The sequence below is a fragment of the Mesoplodon bidens genome (assembly GCF_964165515.1).
Source record: "Mesoplodon bidens genome assembly, chromosome: 4".
Taxonomy (NCBI): domain Eukaryota; kingdom Metazoa; phylum Chordata; class Mammalia; order Artiodactyla; family Ziphiidae; genus Mesoplodon; species Mesoplodon bidens.
In genome coordinates this window covers 61,536,056-61,559,513 of record NC_138160.1, presented here as the reverse complement: position 1 = coordinate 61,559,513, position 23,458 = coordinate 61,536,056, and the positions used below count along the sequence as shown (strand labels likewise).

At 42.7% G+C, this 23,458-nt stretch overlaps 1 protein-coding gene across 1 annotated transcript in view; it reads right to left on the bottom strand.

Annotated features, from left to right (window-relative positions):
- SV2C (synaptic vesicle glycoprotein 2C) overlaps nt 1–23,458 on the bottom strand; it is a 207,182-nt gene that overhangs the window by 5,432 nt on the left and 178,292 nt on the right. The window contains exons 9-12 of the mRNA XM_081230827.1: nt 22,464–22,622; nt 19,491–19,624; nt 17,800–18,003; nt 17,170–17,329 (exon numbers count right to left, since the gene is read on the bottom strand). Of these exons, the coding sequence (XP_081086953.1) occupies nt 17,170–17,329; nt 17,800–18,003; nt 19,491–19,624; nt 22,464–22,622 (657 nt within the window). The remainder of the gene's footprint in view (nt 1–17,169; nt 17,330–17,799; nt 18,004–19,490; nt 19,625–22,463; nt 22,623–23,458) is intronic.

Genomic DNA, 23,458 nt, shown 5'->3' with positions numbered 1-23,458 from the left:
CCAGCTGTTGGTATTGTGCCTTCAGCCCTCTGTTGACTTTCTTGCCACCTCGACTGATTCTTATTCTGCCCATGAGTTTATCGTGAAGAGAACGAGAAAGGACATTTCAGGGAATCAGAAAAGTGACATTAAATTAAAATGTATGACGATGTATTTCTTTAAATTTTACTTTTTACTCCCTTTTTCCTCTTAGCTTAATTCGTGTGTGAGGTTTTAAATACTTAAAGTGCGTGGAACTTTCAGAGAAAATCAGGTATGACTGAGTTGTACTTGCATCGTTCTGGTACCATGGAAGTGAACTATCATACTCTCGTCCCAGATGTTTTTGGTAGCGGGCAGAAACTGAACCCTGAGCTGGGTGGCCACCAATGAGCCAGTGACACATTTCTTACACCCTCACCAGAGTCCTAGGTGGGAAATCAAGCCCAAGACAATGTTACAGAGGAAATCAGATTGTAGGCCCATAGAAGATCTTGTTTAACTCTGCTGACATATAATGTGTGCAGGTGGTATATAAATAAGACACATCTCATTTCTTAAGACATTCTTTGGCAAAGAAAAATTTTACTATCTTTATGGGTGTTGAATGTAATTTTACTGTGGTTTTGTAGGCAAGAAATTTAATTTTGTTCATAAGGGTACCGATACTGCTGACATCATGAGATAATACAAATTTCCTCTGCCGTTATGCCGGCTCCCTGTTTTTTGCCCATCACCGGGTATACGTGTGTCATAAAGGCACATTGAATGCAGGGTTAACTGCTGGATACCTTTATCCCCCTCCAGAGGGAAATGCATTTTATACACCGTAAAATGCAGTACTTAGTACACATCTTTCTTTGATTGATTTGTAAATTTGTTTAGTGTAGGTTTTCCTTTGGCCAGGCAGAACAACTACGCTTCACGACCTATGCTATTCCTAGTGATATTTTCTACAATGTGTAGATATTTACTGTGGGTATTCTCCAGCCATTCCCCTTCCCATACCATAAGAAAGGAATAAGCACCCCTCCTGTGCTGTAGGAACCGAGCCATTGATTTTGCTGGTGAGAACAGACCTAAGAAACAACAGTAAGCATTGCCTTTCTTTTTTGGCCAAGACACCTAGAAAGTCGAGTAAGTGGCCTCTGCAGTGTTGCAAAGTTGCCAGCTGTTTGGATCTTGGAAGGGGTGTAACAGAATCTCTGATGGAGAAAAACAGGAACTTCTTGAGAAGAGGGTAAGCTCATTTTGTATTCTTCCTCTTCTTTTTGGTTTGTTTTTAAAGAAAGAGACTAGTAATAGCAACAACCACCAGAAAGATAAGGAGATTTAATGTACTGATAACTGTTTTCAAATGAATTGCTTGAGGTTACACACTGGGTACCATAGAAGACTTAAGCAGAATGACATCATCACCTACCCCTCCCCCACCCCCACGGACAGGCCAGGAGGCCAAACTGTCTATTTTTTTTTTTTAATTAAAAGACTTTTTTTGAGCAGTTTTTGGGCTCCAAAAAATTGAGTGAAAAGAAGAGAGAATTTCCATATAGCCCCTCACCTTCCACCCCTATTATTAACATCTTAGTATGGCACATTTGCTACAATTGACGAGCCAATATTAATATATTACTGTGAACTAAAGTCCATAGTTTATGTCAGGGTTCACTGTGTTGTGTATTCTATGGGCTTTGACAAATGTATAATGACATGTATCCACCATTATAGCATCATACAGAATAACAGTTTCACGGCCCTAAAAATCCTGGCAGCCACAGATCCTTTTACTATCTCCATAGTTTCACCTTTTCCAGAATGTTATATAATTCAAATTATATAGTATGTAGCCTTTTCAGATTGGCTTCTTTCACTTTTTTTAAACTACATTTTAGTTTCTAGATTCTAGAGTCATAAATTACCCAATGCATCTTATGGTAGTGAGATAAGCTGTACTGTTCTGGGGAAAATGGCTAGAGTGTATGTTGCTGATAAGCAAAAGGGAAACATTCTGTATGAAGAAGTCTCTTGATGACAAAACCTCAGAATGAGCCATGAGGAATTTACATCTGGGTTAAAATAACCATATTTTGCCAAGCTATAAACCTCTGGTACAACTCAGAACAGGGTATAAAATACAGGCAGTTATCGCCTTTCATTACCGAAACTGTAACAGGAATAGACGACTGTTAGAATAGAGATCTCCAAGCAGCACTAAGAGAGATGCATCAGGAACATCTGGTGTCTGAAGCCGCTAAAAAATATGATCAAATTCTAATTTCTTAAGAATCTCTGTTTTCATTTATCAAGCAGAGGCAGTTCTTCAGATAATAATCTGGTGTGGCTACAAAGCACATAGCCTCCTTAAATTAGTGTGGGCATTCCAGAAAGCATGAGTGTCCTTTCCTTGGATAAGTAAATTATTTCTTCAAATAGTTGAAGCTGGAGGGTGTGATTTTCTACACACAGGAGACACAGCTGTATTAGAAAAATTCTTCTCAAAGTGGTTCTCCCTTGGGGTTATCTGTTTATCAGTAAACAAGCTTTTAGCTCATTTATTCCCTTGCCCTTATTTAAAGGAAGGTCATGAACTTCTGCAGACATCCTAAGCACAAGTCACTTTGTGCTCATCAAGGCCTTGGAGGGTGGAGAGCTCAGAGCTGGCAGAGCCCGAATGGACTTACTGACTTCCCAGCAGTAGGAAAAGCTACTGCATTTTTTTTCCAGACCAAAGATGTTCTCTGTCTTCTCTTAACCAACAAGCACCCAAGAGGAAGAATGCAATAATCTGTTGTCTTTTTACAAGTTCCATCCCTTGTTCCCCTACGTCTCCAGCCAGAATCCTTTGTTTTCAATTCTTGCCGAACCTATTTATTGAAAGCTTTTAAAGGGAAATTCTTTTCCCAACAGTACCCTGTGACTGCAGCAGCCCTGTTCCCCATTCCATTAAGGTGGTCATTCTCCCTGCACCATTAACTCCCTCTGATGCTGGTGCAGGCAGCTGGCTTGCTGCAGTGCTTAGGTTCAGCTGATGGGGGATGGGGCCACCAGAGCATACCCTCACCACAGCTGCACTGTGGCTTCTTCCCCAGGGCCTTCACAATGCAGTGGGTTCTAGTGCGTTTATATCGTTTTATACTTTAATTGGTGGCCAGGAGGGCTTCCCTGGTAGCCCAGTGGTTAAGAATCCACCTGCTAATGCAGGGGACACGGGATCGAGCCCTGGTCCAGGAAGATCCCACATGCCGCGGAGCAACTAAGCCCGTGCACCACAACTACTGAGCCTGTGCTCTAGAGCCCGCGAGCCACAAGTACTGAGCCCATGCGCCACAACTACTGAAGCCCGTGTGCCTAGAGCCTGTGCTCCACAACAGGAGAAGCCACCACAATGAGAAGCCCACACACTGCAACGAAGAGTAGCCCCCGCTCGTTGCAACTAGAGAAAGCCCACGTACAGCAACGAAGACCCAATGCAGCCAAAAATTAAAAAAATAAATAAAAATTAAAAAAAAAATTGGTGGCCAGGAAAAGGAGACTCCATTCTGGATAGTGAGGATAGTTTTGCCTTCACATCCAGCCTCTTTCTTATTTGGTTTTTCTGACTTCAATGCAGGGTCAGCCCTAGGTTTTTTGCGGCTCCTGGGAAGACGAAAGGGTCACTGAATAATGGCAGCACTTAGACAACGCCTGGCACATGGTACACACCATGCTGGTGTTGGCCATTGTTTTTAAACACTAGCTGAAATATCTGCCCCATCGACTGATGAAATTAGGGAAAAAAATTAAATGTTACATTTTGAAAAGGCCTAAAATTGTGTAGAGTGTAGATCCAGACTCAGCTCATGGAATTTACCTGTTAAAGGGTAAAGTGTGAGCATTCTTTTGGTCTAGTCTAAGCTCTGGAAATGAACTTTTTCCAGACAACTCAGTTAAGTCATTGGCAGAAGTTACTTTAGCATGGGACATTCTGGAAAGTACAGGCAGTCCTAAAATCAGAAATACTTGTGATCTAAAGATTCATCTGGGAGTCGGCTATTTAAAACACAGAGTGAATTTAATTTTTCTCATAGAAACAATAATACAAATGATGGCTAGCTTCCCAGATTAATCTAAAAAAGCTATTTTAACACTGAATCCATCTGAGCAATTGGACTACAATGCTGAGAGCACTAGAAACCCCTTGAATATTTGTCTAATAAGCAAATTGGTTCTTAATATGGTTCTAATACACATTCTCCTATGCATTTATTTACTTATTAAGAATCATTCATTAAGCATCTATTATGTGCCTAACACTGCACTAGGCACCAGGGACCCCAAGATTAATAAGATGAAGTCTCCTTTTACACTAAGATAAGTGCAGAGAGATCATGATAACACAACATGCTAAGTGCATTAATAAAGATACCCACAGGCTACTACGGGGGCATAGAGGATGTGAAGTGATCTCCCGCTGTGGGTGGGGACAGCTGAAGAAAGGCTTCTCAGAGGGGAAGGATGAGAATAGAATTGGTCTTGAAGGAATAGGAAGAGCTTGCAGGTGAGGATGGAATGTGGACAAAGGTGTTCTCTGGCTCTCAAAATACCCTCACATCTCTCTAAAGTATCTCTGTGGTACCCCACTCAGGTGTACCTTAGACATCTTCTCCAAAACCTTCTTGAGTGCCAAATGACCTACCTCCCTCCAGTCCCCACACAAGTTTCCCATTTCCTCCTGCAGCTGTTCTCAACTTGGGGTTAGAATAGCAACCTGGTTGAACTAGGGTGCAGACATGGGTAACCACAGCCTCACCCAGCCGTGTGCAAAACACCACTTGTGGAGCTTTTAAAACACAGTGATGTGGTTGTACCAATGCCTAGGGCCACGCTCCCAGAAATTCTGACTTTACTGCCCTACTGGGAGTCGAGGCATTGGTATTTTTTAGAAGCACTGTGTGAGTCTAAGGGGTATCCAGGGCTGAGCACTCTGCAATTCTCCCAGAAATACCTACACTTTGAATTGATTTTGATTTACTGTTATATACGAAACGAAATTACAAAAGCAAAACATCCACTCCAGCCCTCCAACAAATGGTTTTCAGTTCTGAATTTCCTTTAGTGTGCTTCCAATCATATCTATATTTTTTCAAATCACAGGATTTCTACAACTTTGCTTTCTGCTTTCCCCCCAATCATTCCCAAAGCTGTTTGCATTTTTTTTTTTTTTTTTTTTGCGGTACGCAGGCCTCTCACTGTTGTGGCCTCTCCCGCTGCGGAGCACAGGCTCCGGACGCGCAGGCCCAGCGGCCATGGCTCACGGGCCCAGCCGCTCCGCGGCATGTGGGATCTTCCCGGACCGGGGCACGAACCCGTGTCCCCTGCATCGGCAGGCGGACTCTCAACCACTGCGCCACCAGGGAAGCCCTTTGTTTGTGTTTTGTTTAAAACGAAATGATTTAGCACATAACCATTATTTCTGTAACCATACCATTGGATAATTAGAGCTTTCTAAATTTGGAGGAACATAAATGAGATTGCTGTGAACACCTTCATATATAGGACCTCCTTTGTTTGGATGTGTTCATTAGGGAATATCACGCAGTACAACACAGCCAAGGGAAAATGTTCACCATACGGTGTGGGGAGACCGAGGGCAACCAGGCACACCGAGGCCCCCAGGAGAGGAATTCACTGCAAAGGCTTCACCCAACCTCTTTTCTTTCCCCTCCCTGGGCCTGCTGTCTTATTTACTCAACTTTGCACAGCTCATTTTCACTAGAGGCAGTTTCTCACCTAAGCTGCCTCATTTCCTTTTCTTCCAACTCTTGGTTGGACTCTGGGCAGCTGTGAAAACTCTCCCTGCTGGACCAGACCTCCTTCCTGCTCCCCTCCTAAGGGTTGGCTTGTACCAACCGCAAGGCTCTCCTGTCAGGGTTTAGCCTTATTTAGATCCTGGCCACATCTCTGGGGTGGGGCTGTGTAGCCTTTTACATTCACTCATCGCAACTTGCTTCAGGGCTGGCACAGGGATGAATAGGATACTTGTGGAATGAACTAAAGAATTTTCTGATATCTTCAAAATACATTGGAAGTATATTTCTGTAATGGGTAGTTTTTTAAATCAACATTGTTAATTTTACTATTCAAATCTTTATATCTTTTTCTTGAATTTTATTTTTTTCATACAGCAGGTTCTTATTAGTTATCTATTTTATACATATTAGTGTATATATGTCAATCCCAATCTCCCAATTCATCCCACCACCACCCTGCCCCCGCCACTTTCCTCCCTTGGTGTCCATACGTTTGTTCTCTACATCTGCGTCTCAATCTCTGCCCTGCAAACCGGTTCATCTGTACCATTTTTCTAGGTTCCACATATATGCGTTAATATACGATAAGTAATGGGCATTTTTAAAGAAAACTGAAGTATAGTTGATTTACGATGTTGTGTTAGTTTCTGGTATACAGCAAAGTGATTCAGTTATACATATATATACATATTCTTTTTCATATTCTTATTTATTTATGGCTGCATTGGATCTTCGTTGTGGTGCACGGGCTTCTCATTGCAGGGCTCAGTAATTGTGGTGCATGGGCTTAGTTGCTCAGTGGCATGTGGGATCTTCCCGGACCAGGGATCGAACCCGTGTCCCCTGAATTAGCAAGTGGATTCTTAACCACTGTGCCACAAGCAAAGCCTGTTTTTCATATTCTTTTCCATTATGGTTTATTACAGTATATTGAGTACAGCTCCCTGTGCTCTACAGTAGGACCTTGTTGTTTATCTATTTTATATATAGTAGTTTGTATCTGCTAATCCCAAATGTAATGAGCATTTTAGTGGACATTAGTTGGTCCATGTTTATTTATTGATGCCAGACTATTCTCTTGCTTTTGTGGAGGAAAAATCCCTAGTTTCACATTCTGAAATCAGGACAGACTGAATTCAATTGCTTTCTGATCTTCAAAGGAAGAGAAAATTTGTCTCATCTAAGCAGTGAGTATGGGTGTGTGGTCTGTGTGTGTCCTCCTTAATTTGGGAAGATGGCATCCTGCAAGCAGGGCTTTTCTCACTCACAAACAAGTGGAGGACTTACCTGCAGTTTTGAGCCCATAGGAATCCCTGGGCCCAAAGTGGGCTTCTATCTCCCTCCCTCCCCACAACCATCAAGGGTCATCCTATTGCTTGTTCCTGTTGAAATGCAAATATATTCAGGTCAGAATGGAAGCCTTTGTGTCTTATCACTTATCTGATAAACCTCGCTAGGAAGTGAGTCCCTGGGCCAGGGTAAATGATGACAGAATGAAAGTGAGCCCTGGGAGGCAACCTGGAGTTCGTCTAAGGCCATGGTTGATGGACACGGCTGTATATTCCAAACACTGTGTGAGCTTCTTGGAAACTGATTCCCAGAGGCCCACCCCAGACCTACTGGGATGGTTCTATATGTCACAGACTAGGTATGCCCGTGCTGGGAGCTGCACCGAAGGGTCATTACATCTGGGTTTGATGCTAAGGGATCCAGGGCAAGTTACTTTCCCCCCTCTGTGGCTCCTTTTCCTCACTTGAAAATGGAATAAAACTACCTACCCTTGTAGGGTTGGAGAGAGGATTAAATAAGGTTAAATGAGATAATCTGAATACTCAGCACTGTGCCTGACTCACCCATTCATTTCTCACATGAGAACACCAAGCTCCAGAAAGGTTCAAGGACTAATCTAAAGTTACCCAGCTGTTTTCCGGTAGCGGCCATACCTGAATTCAGGTTTCCTCCCCACTGCTGATGGAGAAGCAGGAGGAGAGGAAGAAGATGTTTCCAACAGGCAGTGCCGAATGGGGAAGCGGGAGCTGACAGCTGAAGGCTCTGGAGGGCACAGGCCGTGGATGGACAAAGTGGAAGGCAGACGGGGAGAACTGAACAGGAATGCTCCCTCACTCACAACTGGTCCAACTAGCTTAGCCTGGAGAGTAGGGAGCCAGACCCCACACAGGGAGGAAGACTATCGCCCATAACCAGCCGCATTGTAAAAGGCATCTTTTTTTCCATCTTTCTACCTTTTCATCTATCATCCATTCATCTGGAGTCTTGGTAGTGAATAAGGAAAACAAAGTCCTGCTCTCAAGGAGCTCACATTCTAGTGGGTGACAGACAGTAAACAAATGTACACCCTAACATCCTATCATCATATGGTCTGGGAGGTCATTTGCTTTCAAAGTACATCAGTATAAAGAGAAGTTGTCTCTATACCCATCGAATTTAAAACATGTTAATCAGGAATTAACAGGCCAGAGGTGATTCCTTAGGGCTTTAACTATCATTTTAGAAATCTACATGAGAAGGTTCGTTAATGAACATGGAGATCAGTTTTCATTGGTGATATGAGTGCTTGATATGCAGTTGACTGGAATGTTCTGTCCTTAGCACGATGGATGGACAAGCATCCTCCAAGCCTCGCAACCTGGTGAAATGGTACCCTTGGTCCAGATTCCAGACTCTAGAGCCCACTGGTCCTGGACTCTGACACTTACAGGCATACTCTGCTGCCTGACCAGCCCCAAGTCTGGTGGTCCTGCTGTCAGCATGTCATGATGTCCATGGCCCTTTCAGGCAAGGGCAGAGAGATGGACTTCCCTGGAGTCAAGAACGGGCTGTAGGACTGTTTTTGTGGCCATTTGCACATTTGTTAGGATTTGCTGCCATTTAATACATCCCCTGGGGGTGACGTGGTGGGTGAAGGGCCATATACTGCCCCCACCCCCACTTTCCACTTCTAACTGCCAGAGACAAAAATGATCTGACATTTGCTGAATGGCCAAAGTGACTCAAGTCACATAAAATATAAACATATATAATGATATGGGCTCTAAAAAAAAGAAAGCAGGGCAAAGGGAAATGGATGGAGTGTAGGTTGGTTAGAAAAGATGACTGAATCAAAGATTCCTTCATCTCAAAATCTTTAAACAATAAGTGAGGTCTTTATCTTCATGGGCACAGATGTAGAATCTCCTCATTTTATATCTCAAACAACTGAGGCACAGTTACGCTGAGTGGTCTTCCTGAGGTCACACAGCTGGCTGGTAAGAGATTCAGGATTAAAGAACTTCAGGTCTGAGCTCCCGGAAGGAATGGGGAACTTCTCTGTCTAAACAAACACAGTCCTAAGGGGAGGGGCTTAGGTTGGTTAATTCTGGGCAGATGTTTTCATTTTAGCTCATCAAGGAAGAGGACCAACCCAGAGCACTGGGTGACGGCAGCAGCTGCCCAGGATGAGCAGGGAACAGCAGGTGGGAACAATCAGGGGTTTATTTTCTCTTCCTTTCTGAGGTCATATCTGAAACTGGGCATGTGTAAGGGGGGGGGGTAGGAAGAAGGAGGCCAGTGGCCAGAGAAAGGCAGGAGCAGGTTGCTGGAAGAATCCCCATGAGACAGGCCTGCAGGGCTGAGGGATTCCGTGCAGAGTTGGTGGCCAGTGGGGACAGCCTCGGTTTCATCACTTACAAGGTGGGGGCTCCTTGCCCTGAGCTCCATAGAGGAGGGGTAAGAATGGCTCTGGGCCATATGGAGATAGGAAGTGTGAGCCGGGGAGCTCCCAGCAGGAAGTCACTGCCTGGATGCAGAAGGACACGCAGGCTAGAACTCAGAACCAAAATGAACCAGAGCATGTGCTGCCTCTAGAGATCTTCCTTGACTTACTATGAGTTACATCCCTCCAAACCCATCATAAGTTGAATGTATCATAAGTCAGAAATGCATTTAATACCCCTACTGAACGTCATAGCTTAGCCTAGCGTCCCTTAAATGTGCTCAGAACACGTACATTAGCCTGCGGTTGACCAAAATCATCTAACACAAAGCCTATTTCATAATAAAGTACTAAATATCTCATGTAATTTACTGAATACTGCATTGAAAGTGAAAAACAGAATGGTTGTATATATGTTCCTTCAAGTCTCAGCTCAGATATCACTCCTTCTAAGGAACCCTTTCTTCTGCTTTCAGAACACCATGTCCTTTGCCCACAATAACCCTGACCACACTGTGTTGTGCCTGACGTTCACTTGTCCTTAAGCTCCATGAAAGTAATGACCACGAATGGCTTATTCATGGTTTTATCACAGGCACTCCAAAAAAGTTGTTGCATAAATAAATGAACAATATTAAAAGTCATATTGAGATGGAGTAGACATACTTTTCTTATTCTTCCTACTAAATACAGCTGAAAGTCCTGGACGTTATAAAACAAACCTAAGGAGACTCTGGAAGATAAAGAAAAAAGGCAGAGCAGCTGGGGACCTGGGGAATGGTGACTTCCTGAATTTTCTTTTTGCCTCATACATCTGAGACTTGGAACTGACGAAGCTGGCAAAAGGAAATACCAACAGGTACAGATTTCAATAACACCCCAACCAGAGCCTGCTCTCTCTACCCAAAGGACCAGGATAGAGGCAGCCTAGCAAGACGGAAAACATTTAGACAACAACCTCGCTTCTCCAACCAAATACTGGAAAAAAGTGTAACCCAACTGCCAGCCACACCAGCAAAGGCCAAGTGGAGAACCTAGACTTCCATCCTCGTGAACCTGTAATGAGGGGCCTCAACATCACCATTGGGGTGGTCGGGGAAAGCTAAGTAGGAAGCTGGGATTTTCATCCCTGCTGGCCAGTAATGAGTTTGTCCCTGCTTCCCCTCCATGGTATTGGTTATCTTGAGGGGAGCCTGGACTCCCACCGCTGTGCAGCCCGAATAAGGACACCCTTTCTTGGCTGTCAGTGGAGGCTGAGTCGTAACCTGGACATCTATCTCCACCTGGCAATAATGGGGCAGTGCACCCCTTCCCCTCCCAGAGAGATGTCTGAGAGTGCCAACAAAACCAAAAGCTTAAATAAGATCAGAAGTCTCAGAACATAATATGAAAATGACTGCTTTCAATTGAATATCACTTATCATCCAAATAACCAGGAAGAGCTCAAACAGAATGAGAAAAAACACAGAATTCCCACAACAGTCTCTGAGCAGTAATTTCACCCTCACCCACTCCAGTTAACACTGAGTTTTTATCCGTCTTTAAAATCTTGGCTTTTCTGCATAATAAAAGAAAATTACATATCACCATTGCAATTCTAAGAACAGGTGCAACATTTTTAGAGTGGGGGAATCTAGCAATCTAACTCTTTTTCCCTATAGGTGAAGTGTTGCCTCTGGCTGCTTTCAAGATTTTTTTCTTTGTCTTGGTGTGGATTTCTTTGGCTTATCATGTTTGGGATTCATTCAACTTCTTGAATTTGAGGGGCTCCTAGATGGTTTCTAGATGGGGGCTGGTCTCCAGAAAAACTAACCATGTGATTAGAGGGTTGGAACTTTCAGCCTATCCCACCCTCACCTCAGGGAGGGGAGAGAGGCTGGAGATTGAGTTCAATCAGCAGAAGCCAATGATTTAATCAATCATGTCTACATAATGAAACCTCCATAAATCTGGAGAGCTTCCAGATTGGTGAACGCATCCACATGCCAGCAGGGTGGTGTGCCCCCCAACTCCAGGATGACATAGGCTCCTGTACTTGGGAGCCTTCTGGACCTCACCCTATGTGCAGGCATACCTCATTTTATTGCACTTCATTTTATTATACTTGGAAGATATTGTGTTTTTTACAAATTGACCATTTGTGGCAACCCTGGGTCTAGCACGTCTATCAGCATCATTTTCCCAACAGCATTTGCTCACTCCCTGTCTCTTTGTCATAATTTGGTAATTCTCACAATATTTCAAATGTTTCCATTACTATTATGTCTGTTGTGGTGATCTGTAAATGAAACCAAGCAGGACCCTGTGGGGCTTCTGGGATGGAAGCCTTTCCTTGTTTGTAGGGAATAGACTCCAGCCTCCATGAGGCCTCCCTAAGTCCCAAAGGGCAGATTCAAACAGTTGCTAGTCAGGGAGGGGAGGGGATGCTGAGACTAGGGAGGAACAGCCAAGAAACAATAGTGCAGCCTTGGGATAGGATCCTGGTTCTGCCTCAAGGGATACATATAACAATATCTTTGAGCTCTTCTGCAGAACTAAAACCCCCAACAAATGGAAGATGTGGAACTATTTGACGAAGCATTCTTCATTCCAGAGAGGAGGTCACAGTTTGATAACCTTGAGAACCCCAGAATCTCATCAGGAGACCATCTTAGGCCAGATTAAAGGAATGTAGGCCTTGCACACACCCTGATCTTTATCAGCAACTCCACCCTTGAACCACTGCTATGAAACTCACCAGATCCTCCCGGGTTGGGACACACAGTTTTGAGGGCACGAGCCCACTGTGTCCCCCTTTGCCTGGCAAAGCAATAAAGCTATTCTTTGCTACTTCACCCAAAACTCTGTCTCTGAGATTCAACTTGGCACTGGTGCACAGAGGCCGAGTTTCAGCAACATTACCAGAAAGAGCAAGCGATTAGAGGTTGGCACTGGGAATGGGGGGCACAGGGCTGGAGATTAAGTTCTATAAAAACTTTCGAACAACAAGATTTGATGAACTTCCAGGTTGGTGACTGCACGGAAGTACCAGGAGGGTGGCATACCTGGATGGGGCACAAAGCTCTGTGCTCCTTCTTCCGTTACCTTGCCCTATGTATGCATCTCTTCTGTCTGGCTGTTCCTGAGTTGTAACCTCTTATAATAAATCGGTAAACACAAGGAAATGTTTCCCTGAGTTCTGTGAGCCATTCTGGCAAGTAATCAAACCCAAGGAGGGGGTAGAGAGAATTCCAATGTATAGCTGGTTGGTCAGATGTATAGGTGATAACCTGACTTGTGTTTGGTGTCTGAAGGGGGGCACTCCTGTGGGAACTGAGTCCTTAACCTGTGGGATCTTATGCTGTCTCCAGGTAGATCGTGTCAGAACTGAGTGAAATTTTAGAACATCCAGTTGGTGTCTACGGGGAATTAGAGAATTGCTTGTTATGGGAAAAAACCCCTCCATATTTGGTGGCCAAAAGTCAAGAACTGAGTGTGAAGGAAAAAAACCACGAGCTTTTCCTTACGAAACGTGTTAGCAGTGGCTGTTCTGCTTCATTTTTCAGGCACAGAAAAGTGCTGCTCAATAAGTACATACAATTTTAATTTCAAATTTTCCTGCCTCTTTATGAAATGATTTAGGGTAGCTTATAAAAGACAAAATTAGGGCTTCCCTGGTGGCGCAGTGATTGAGAGTCCGCCTGCCGATGCAGGGGACACGGGTTCATGGGAAGATCCCATATGCCGCGGAGCTGCTGGGCCCGTAAGCCATGGCCGCTGGGCCTGTGCGTCCGGAGCCTGTGTTCCGCAACGGGAGAGGCCACAACGGTGAGAGGCCCGCATACCGCAAAAAAAAAAAAAAAAAAAAAGACAAAATTAATAATATAGGAATGCAAGAGTGCAAACCAGGATGAGGAGAAGCAAAGCAAATACCTGGACCATGGAGATGTAACACAGACATAGGCACTCTGCCTCTTGACCTCACAGCAGGGAAGCAAATGTGAGGAATTACTAATTTTTATCATGTGAAGTGAAGAGACAAAGCAGCTCCCCAGAGCAAGTCCTGGAACTCGCTGCAGATCAGGTGGTGGGCTCTACAGAGAGGAAAGGTGCGCTACGATGGGAAACGTCCTGTCCTCACTCGTGCTTTCACGGTAAATGCAAGCCAAGAGTATAACATTAAAGGTCAAGTCCGTACTGTGGTTGACAAATGTGGCTTTCAAGTGTTACAACTTTCATAGCATTTAGATTATATGGTAAGTTATGTCCCCCCAGTATAATCATGTTCTCTGGGATTTTGATAGGAGTTGGCTGTTGAATAGCTCAAGAGGCTACTTTTTAGTTTGGGGCCTGGAATCAGAGTGTCCTAGTAAGTGATCATTAAGGACAGATTCTAGAAACTGGGCAAGGAGTTGGCAGTGCTAAAGTTCTAGTATGAAAAAATCACAGCCTATAACCAAAATTCTTGTCAGGATGTATTCTATTCTGCTTCCACGGGGAGAAGAGGCCATAGGGTACCTATACACAAAAACAGTTGGGGTTTTCTTCTAAAAGCTGAGCCAGAGGTCAGGGGAGCCCTCCTATGTGACCCAGAGGAAAGCAGCAGAGATGAAACAGAAGGCTTTAGCCCGAAACAGAGTAGGTGGTGCTAGCTAAATCACCATGGCCCTAGTGATGCAGCTCTGGCAGGTAAGTTATCTCTCCATCACTTAAGGAAGTGACTTCCTGTACGTTATCTGGTAACATCAGCTTGAGTGCTAGAGAACATCTGCTAGCAACAGCGTGGCTAAAGTGAGGATGCACCTTGCCAATTTCTGAGTCCTGGCCCAGCTGCCATGCTCTGAAATGCATCCCCATGTTTTGCTGCTCCAGCAGCAGCAAACTGAACGTAAGAGGAATACTACGGCAGGCTGGTGCCTGGGACAGGTGGGACTCCTCTGAAGCTGACTTTGTCACAGCCATGCCAAACCTTCCTGAGACTGCTTGCTGGTGGTCTGGGACACTTCTACCCAACTGGCCTTCCTTCCTTGCTCCTCCATGGGGCTCAGGCTTGCACTGCAGCCAGACTATACCTCCCTCCCCATTTTCTCTCATAACCCACATTTCCTCTAACAAAAATCTGTGCATGTTTAATCCCATCTTGTCCTCTGCTTCTCAGAGGATCTGAGCTAATACACAGGGCAATTTCTGTTTTTATCTTGCTTGATGTTTAACCTTTCCGACAACAGAAACACAGCAGGTCCATGTTTCTCATGGACAGACCCACCTGATTGGTGGCGTTTTGTTTTTAAGCCAGGTTTTTGCCACAGGAGAATACTCATTTTTCCATTCCTGTGGCAGAGGGATAAGCAGCTGATTCATCTCAAATAGTATCAAGCTTTTACAATGTAAAATAAAAAGGTTACAGCCTATGACATAGCCTTGCTTTAACATTGAGGGGCTTTTTTAAATGTCTAGTTTAGTCCACACCTGGGCCCAGTTTGCAGGATGAGAAGGCAAGCAAGCTGCAGAGTCTTAATCTTGTTTTGGCAGCATCCTAGTCCCGTGACACCCATCCCAGGAGCTTGCCCACAGAAGAGAATTAATGTTTGTTGAAAGAAGGGACAAGATGACAGTTATGGGTTGTATGGTTCCTTTCAGAGCGTAAGTCATCAACAGGAGGTTACTAATTAGAATATCTGATAAGCAGACATCCATAAGAGTTCCAGATACTCAGCAGGGAGATGGATACTGGAGTACCTATAGGGTTCCTGTAAGCTCAGTAATAGGTGTTCATGAAGAAGAAATATAAGTTAGAGAGTCTGGGTATGCAGAGAATGTGCCCACTGGGGCCAATAAACAAAAGGAGGACTCAGGATCAGTTGAAAATTGATATCCCAAATGTCTCTGCATTGTCCTAGAAAAAACCCTCCTCCATCTCAAAATCCAGAGAATGCTGACTCCATCCTCTAGCAAAGAGGGCCTCCATGGTGACAGAGTGTACACAAAATGAAAGAAGGCAAAGGCCATTTGTCTTCACTCATGTCAAATGGCAAAACTGGGTTTCTATTCTTTTCATGAGTCAGCTGCTGAAGATCCACCCCAAAGCCCTGCCTTCTAGCCCTTTTTATGATATGAGGTGCAAAATCTCTGTGTCTCCATTTTGGGAACAGATGCATAATTTTTTTCCAATAGCTGTCTTTTTTTGGTCACTGGAAATATGTTGGGTTTTCCTTCAACAGACCAGGAAGGTCAAGAGATATGTTCCAGAGACCTCTTTGTGGTGCCTTAATGCAGAGCTCATGTAGATACTTGCAAATGTAAGATAAGAACCCTCTCAGGACTGATAAGGGGCCCGGAGAGGGTCCTTTTTTTTTTTTAAAGCATTATTATTATTATTATTTAAAACATGTATTGTTTTGCATGCATTATTTTAAATTTATTTATTTTATTTATTTATTTTTGGCTGTGTTAGGTTTTTGTTGCTGTGCTCGGGCTTTCTCTAGTTGCGGCGAGTGGGGGCTACTCTTCGTTGCATTGCACGGGTTTCTCATTGCGGTGACTTCTCTTGTTGCGGAGTACGGGCTCTAGGAGCGTGGGCTTCAGTAGTTGTGGCACACAGGCTCAGTAGTTGTGGCACGCGGGCTCTAGAGCGCAGGCTCAATAGCTGTGGCACATGGGCTTAGCTGTTCCACGGCATGTGGGATCTTCCCGGACCAGGGCTTGAACTCATGTCCCCTGCATTGGCAGGCTGATTCTTAGCCACTGCACCACCAGAGAAGCCCCTGGAGAGGCTCTTACAGCCCATCCCTCCCTGTTTCATTACTGCTTCCTCATACTGTTAGCCAGCAAGCTAAGTCATGAACACAGTTAAATTCCTTCACTGGTTTCATTGCCCTAGTAACTCCGGCTAGCAACTATATTCCCCTACATTTTCTTTTTAAAAGAGATGAGTAGATGTATAAAATAAATAAGCTACAAGGACATATTGTATAACACATGGAATATAGCCAATATCTTATGATAACTATAAATGGAGTATAACCTTTAAAAATTGTAAATCACTATGTTGTACATTTGAAACATATATAATATTGTACTTCAACTATACTTCAAAAAAAGATAGGTAAAAAAAGAACTTCAATGCCTTACCTTGTCTAATGACTTAAATATAAATATCCATACATATACTGAAAAGCCTTCATAGTTCCCAGGCAAACCTGATTTTCCCATACCACATGATAGTTAAATATAATTATAATATTTAGTATATATACTTAATACTAATATTGACTATATATTTAACTACATAGTACATGGATACATTGCTATAAAAATATCTAGCTGTAAATATAGTCTAGCTATAAAAATTGGGAACAATTTACATTGTAATTATTTAGCATTTAACTTATGATTGTCCCTTCTCAGCAATCATCATGTAACCCCAGGAATGTTTTCAAATTGAGAAACTAATCTACAAACTGTTTTCAAAGTAATAACATTTTTATGATACTAAGTGTAATAGTCAATGTGGAAGAAATAATGTTTTGCCTTATTAAAAAATAAAGAATAAATAAAAGATATGAGTAGAGCCTACAACTTCATAAGCCAGAATTTTTTTTTTGGATTTTCGCTTTTGGGGGGAAATGACAATTTGGCTTGTTTTCTCTGACTTTTCAGTGGTCCCATGGGGCTCAGAGAACCTCTTGCTGGAGGCCCATTTCAACATACCTCCGATCTGTAGGGTACAGTTCCACAGTGACCACATCAAGAGAGTTCCAGGCCGAGATGGTCAACCCATTGTACAGACACAGCATGCCTATCATCATGGATTCGCTGGTGCCAAACCAAAGGAAGAAACAGCTGATCCCCGAAAGCACCATAGAGCCACCTGCCAACAAAGCAGACACGGCTGGGACGTTTCCTGTCATCTTAGTAGAGCAAGGACCCTCAGGTCTTTGAGATCTCACAGCAAAACTGAATCCCAAGAGGAAGCCACAGCCTGGGTTCATAAAGCTCAGGTACCAGTGTGTTTACTTGCATATAAGGTTTGCGTCTCTAACTACCTTCTGAACACAGCAAGCATGAAATACACATCATGAATCACTCAGCTATGTAAGTAGAAAAACAGACATTAGTCACACATAATTCGTTTTTCAGTCTGTTAACTCACAGAAGCTGTTCAAATGAGATGTAATTAGACATATTTTACTAAAATTTAGTCCTAATGAAAGGTCTTAAGGGATTTCTCCTCATCTCTGTGGGATGCAAATCCTAGGGGCGTAGGGAGTATAGCAGGAGACAGGCTCCCTCTAGATTGCAAGGGCAGCTCTTGTATTTTACATGAAACCAAGCACATACCTAGCATCGTTAAGCGCCCGATTCTGTCCATTAGGAGAGCAGACACGATGTTCCCTGGCAACACTGCCAATGTCCCCAGGAAGTTGACAAAATAAACCCAGTAGGCACCATAGTCATCTTCAAAGGTAATGTGGCATCCTGTCTTGTTGTGCACAAATGTGCAGTTTTGAAATTCGCAGTTAATGAATTTATACGGCTCAAAATCTGTGGACACAAAGAACGGCAACTTATACTGGTGCAGGAGAGTCGTGCACCGAAAGCCTGCCGAGAATTCAGAAAAAAATCATGGTATTGAAAGCTCCTTGAGGGCTTCCGGGTCTGGCCAAAGCACAGGATCGAGTCTAGGACCCCACATTACGAAGTAGCTGAAGGAAGGAACACTTCTGTTGAATAAAGGGATAAACTAAAGAGTCCACTTATCCTCTGATTTCTTATGGTTGGTCCTTGCTAATTACATGATTGCTTACTCCTTTATGATGCTCCTTTGTTCTAATTATCATGTTACGTAAGGACTATCATTAGAGTACTAAAGCTTCCATACTACAATTACAAAAATAATTTGTTTCCAAATGTGTATGAATCGGCCTCACTACTGCCATTTTATAGAGCTCAGAGGCAGTGAGAAGGAACAGGACTTCCCTTGGGTCCTTGAGGCTGAATTTATAAGAGAAGGCTCAAGGGCAGGAACCCACCGAGGAACCTGAGTCAGCCTCATTGGAAGGTCACCAGCATCCGCTGCTGATTATTTTTTTTCTTGAACTTGGATCTAGCCAAAAGGGGTATCTGCAGAGGATGCTGGGCTCTGCTAAAAGGCAGTGAGAATCAAAACGGCTGTTGTCCTAGCTGAACAAGATGTGCCTAAAAAGCTGGCCTTCTGAGGTTGAATGGGCTGGAAGACAGTGAGAGCACTGTTTAAACAAACCCCGAGACCCCTGACTCCACTCTCACTTGGAGCTAGGCAGAGCTGGCTCCTGTCTGATCACCAAGAAGGCAGGACTGACAACAGGGTGGAGCGGATCCTCCTGCCAGTGTCAGGCCGTTATTCTGGACTCATGGGACAGACGGACCAATGTGTGTTGGTGGCAAGGCCTGGGCTTTGCAATCAGATGAGCCTGGGCTCAAATGGCAGCTGTTACTAGTTCTACAACTGTGGCCAAATTACTGCATTGTTCTAAGCCTCAGCTATTGCAAAAATTAAACAAGATAATGAGTAGGACCCAGCATGTAGTAGGTGTTCAATCAATGTTTGTTGCCCTTCCTCTTTTTCCCTGGCGAGTTTTCCAGCCTCCATTAAATGGACTGGACTAAAAGACTGTATCCGATTGAGCATGTTTCATCCATCTCTGTAGATGTGTAGTTCAGGCATGCTCACTTAAGCTAACACCAGATTTTGAAATCAGGATTATCAAAGCAAACAAACCACAGGTTAATTCTTTGCTTTAAAAATTATTCACCAAAGGATTTTGTATTTCCAACTTTGAACTCAGCAAGCTCCATCTGCATTACATGTGACAAAGACAGTCAATACAAGCTCAACTTTGATCCAACCTGATGGAGTCCATTCATTTGTACTTCAACCTTCACTTCCCCCTTAAGCCTATGCCCACGCCTATCACCAAATGAGTATCATGTTTCTGCCAAGAACTAGGACCCGTGAAGAGGCCCCAGGCAGGGTTAAGGGGCACACCTACCTGTGTTGTTAAAAACAGTATTAATAAACATGCAGTTCTTGAAGTAGGTGTTGACTGAAGTCACATCCTCAAAGGTGCAGGACTTAAAAACCGAATCTTTGAAAATTATGGATTTGAGCCTGATCCCTTCAAATCTGCCCAACACACAAAAAGATTCATATTGATGACTGTGTCTATCAGAGTTGAAAGCTAAGTCAAACAGATTTAGAGATGTGAGGTCCCACTATGGACTCTCTTAATTATAAAGGACATTGGCTTCTGGATTTTCTAAGCTCCTAGCTTTTCCCCTTTTTCCTCATGTGGCCTGTCCTTTGGCTATCTCATTGCTCACCAATATTATTTTCTACCAGAAGAAGAGATGGCATTCAAAATAACTTCATTTAGCTTTTGGCAATGTTGGTAAAAGTTTTTGTAGGGTATAGAGTTGAAGGTATTGAGTTTGGAGATTACTTGTGGCTATTGATTCTTTATTTTTCAATCCTATCCTCTTGTTCCTTCACATATGCTTTTATTTGAAAATTCTCTATTTGGGGCTAATAGCTCTAACTTGAGGATGTGCTGCCATGCTCACTTTTAATGAAAGTCTATTTCCCAAGCTGAAAACCCAAAGCTTCTTCATTCTAGTGTAGAGACTTCCAATTATCTTGAAGAGAGGATGGGAGAATCATTTATGTGAGGAATGATTGTCTTGGGGGTCAAGGAACTCATAGCTTACAGTCATTTTCAAGAATTTTTTTTCTCATTTTTAATTTTTTTTCTCATCTTGGTACTCAAGAGGTACCAAGTAGAATGACCATAGCCCTGCTTATTTTTGGAAATGTGTAGAATGATGAAACTTGCTCAGATCCATTTCTGGGTGATGTAAAGGGGAAGGGGGAGATGATAATAGTCACAATGAGCCTAACATCTTAGAAGAGTCTATGGCTCAGATATTCAGTGTTGATAAGGACTGTTGGGAGACATGGATACATATTCATCAATGTGTCTCGGTAATTTATTAAGAGACTATGAATGTATACTTAGCCAGTCACCGAGAGGAAAATGCTTATTCACCTGGGGAAGAAGTTATTACACCAAATACCACTCTCATGAGAGCAGAAAGGGACTGATCCTCCTAGGCAAGTGAGCTGACTTAAAAGCAATTCATTATCGAGTACTCTGAAAATCATCCTCACCCTAATGTCGGACTGCATTTGTCTGCTCAAAAGGCACTAAGCGCCTATGAGACCAACCTCCTCAAAAAACAATCTTATTTCAACCCTTACTCTAGAAGTCCAGAGTAAAACCATCTAAGCCATAAATCTATCTACTAAAGGAGGGTAAATAATGGCACATTTTAAGAAGATCACTAATTTTCTGAAGTGAAACTGAATTTAGAAAGGGGAAACAATTTTTTTTAATGGATACTATATGCACAGAATACACGTGGCGCAAAACTCAAAATGTTGAAAAAGTAAATAGTAAGTCTTTTGTCTCCCATCCTCAAGCCACCTAGTTCTTTTTCCCAGGGATAACCACTATTGTCAGTTTCTCGTATGCTCTTCCGGGAGCATTCTGTATACAGGGCGCTAGCAAACAGGACACTATTCTACACCTTGCTTTGTTCTCCTCAGAGTCTACTTCGGAGGTTATCCCTTATCAGTATATAAAGAATCGCCATTTTAGGATGTTGAATAGGAAAACTATTTTTAAAAAATGAGTTAGCTAGTGGTATTTCAAATTCCCCTGAAAGACAAAAAAAAATTTTCTATCGCCTTCTAAAATAAATGTATATGTTTTAGAAGGATTTAAAAACTATTAAAATTATTAATCATTACATTGCCAAAGTAAAAAATTTCTCCGTGATGACTGAATATCCAGCTTAGAACTTTTTATTAAAAATATGACTGTCAGAGGCACAAACATATTAGAAATTTCTAATGGAGTAACAATAACTTTTAAGTAATTAAGTCAATTTTCATGCTGGAATTATAGAGCACTTGACTCTAAAGTTTCTGCGGAGAAGCAAGTACAGATTCAAGTCAGTCTTTTATGTGGGAGAGTGAAGGTCATCCTATATGGATTAGGCCCCTCACTGAATTGCTGATCCAAACAATTATCTCCTGGTTGGTAACTCTCCTTTTCATTACACAAATCATAAGCATCCCACAGAATTATTTTTCATCTTTCCAAACTAGTTTTTGCCCAGGGAAACTTTGATCATTTATTTTTTTAGAGTTTTACTTTAATTTTGAAACTGGGAGAATTTCCTAAGAATGATGTAAACCAACAGGAACTCATACCAGCAATTATTTGCTCAGATAACAAATAATGGGTAGAAATGAGGACCCTGTCTACCCCTTTCCCTCTTTGAAAAAATAAACCACAACCACCTTTGGAGTCACTTCTCTCTCCTCATCAAGAGGCATTTCAGACTCCATACTCAAAAATGTCCTTTGCTAACTTATTCCATATTTTCAAAGCTCTTAACTTTGGGGAATCATTCCTATTCTCTAATTGAAACTTTTCCTGGTACAACTTAACCCCAATTCTTGATTCAGCATAGTGGAGAAGGAAGGAAATCTGAAAAGTGGTCCCCTTTTCCAGAGATAGAAAACAGGCATGAGATTACAGGTCAGATTTCCTCTGAGTTAAATAATGCTATAACCTATCTTATTTTCTCATAATCTTCACTCTTCTCTTCCATAACTTATTTTGCTTGTTTTCCAAGGCCTCTCTGAATTTTCTTTTCACACCAGTCAATTCCATTTCTTTATAAATATGAAGCAGCTCAGTTTCAGAAGTAGTTATAACTGATAACTGATATACGTATACCTTTTCTTTAGAGGCCATTTGGAAGTATTTAAATTCAGTCTGAAAATGACTACATGTACAAACTAAAAAAAACTATTCATATTTTAGTGCTGTGAAGGCTAATAAGAAATACATTTTTGAGACCAGGTAGGAAGTGAAATGATTTAAAAGTTTCTGGACCTGCCGTTGTCCCATTCCAGTCCAGTAATAATCTTATTTGCCGTTGTAAAGTTAGTAGTTAAATTTGAAAATTTTCCTGTCGGGTCATCTACTTCTTTCAACACATTCGACTGCAGATGTTTAATAACATCAGGGAACCAAATGGATAATCCATAGTACCTGCAAAGACAAAGAAATGTGAGTTTGTAAAGGTGCCGACACCCTCGCGGCCATGACCATCTCCCTGTCATTTTCAGAGAGGTAGTGGTTTCTGGAGAAGCACTGCTGATTAGGACCCACCCCCTGTAGCATTATGAACCATCAAACAGTAATCTCACTGGCCCCTCCTCATCACAAGTCTGCAAAAATCACGCTAGAGGGATGGCCTGGGTTTCCCTGGAGAACCCCAGGTCTGTAATTCCTGAACCCTTCCTTTGGGAAGAGACATGTGTAAGAACCCCATCGTACACCAGCAAGTGGCATCCTGGCCCTGATGTTTTTCTCATTCCCGTAGGCTGCACTGAAGAACCCCATCTCCTAGTCTGGAGCTACAAACTCCTGGGGTCCCCAGACTGTGAGGGCCCTTAAAGAATGACCTCTTTATTAATGGACAAACTTTCTTGGTTCCTACACTACTATGGTACTGCTAGCCTGGGGGCACAGCCCATGCTCAAAGAAGGTCAAGGCTGGGAAAAAGGCCATTTAAGTTATTCATTGGAAAAGCCACGTTATTGTCCATTTTCTGTCTCTTGCCTCTAGTGTGTTATTCTAACAGCTTACAGCTCGGTCATACTGCTGTGACCTTCATAACAGCAGCCACTAACCACATGTGGTTACTGAGCAGTTAAATGTGACCAGTCTGAATGAGATGTGCCATGAGTATGAAACACCAGATTTGAATACTTACGGGGAAAGAAATGTAAAATTAAGTTGTTAATCATTTCATATTGATTAAATGTCAGAATGATAATATTTTGGACAAAATGAGTGAAATAATACGTTATTAAAATTTGTTT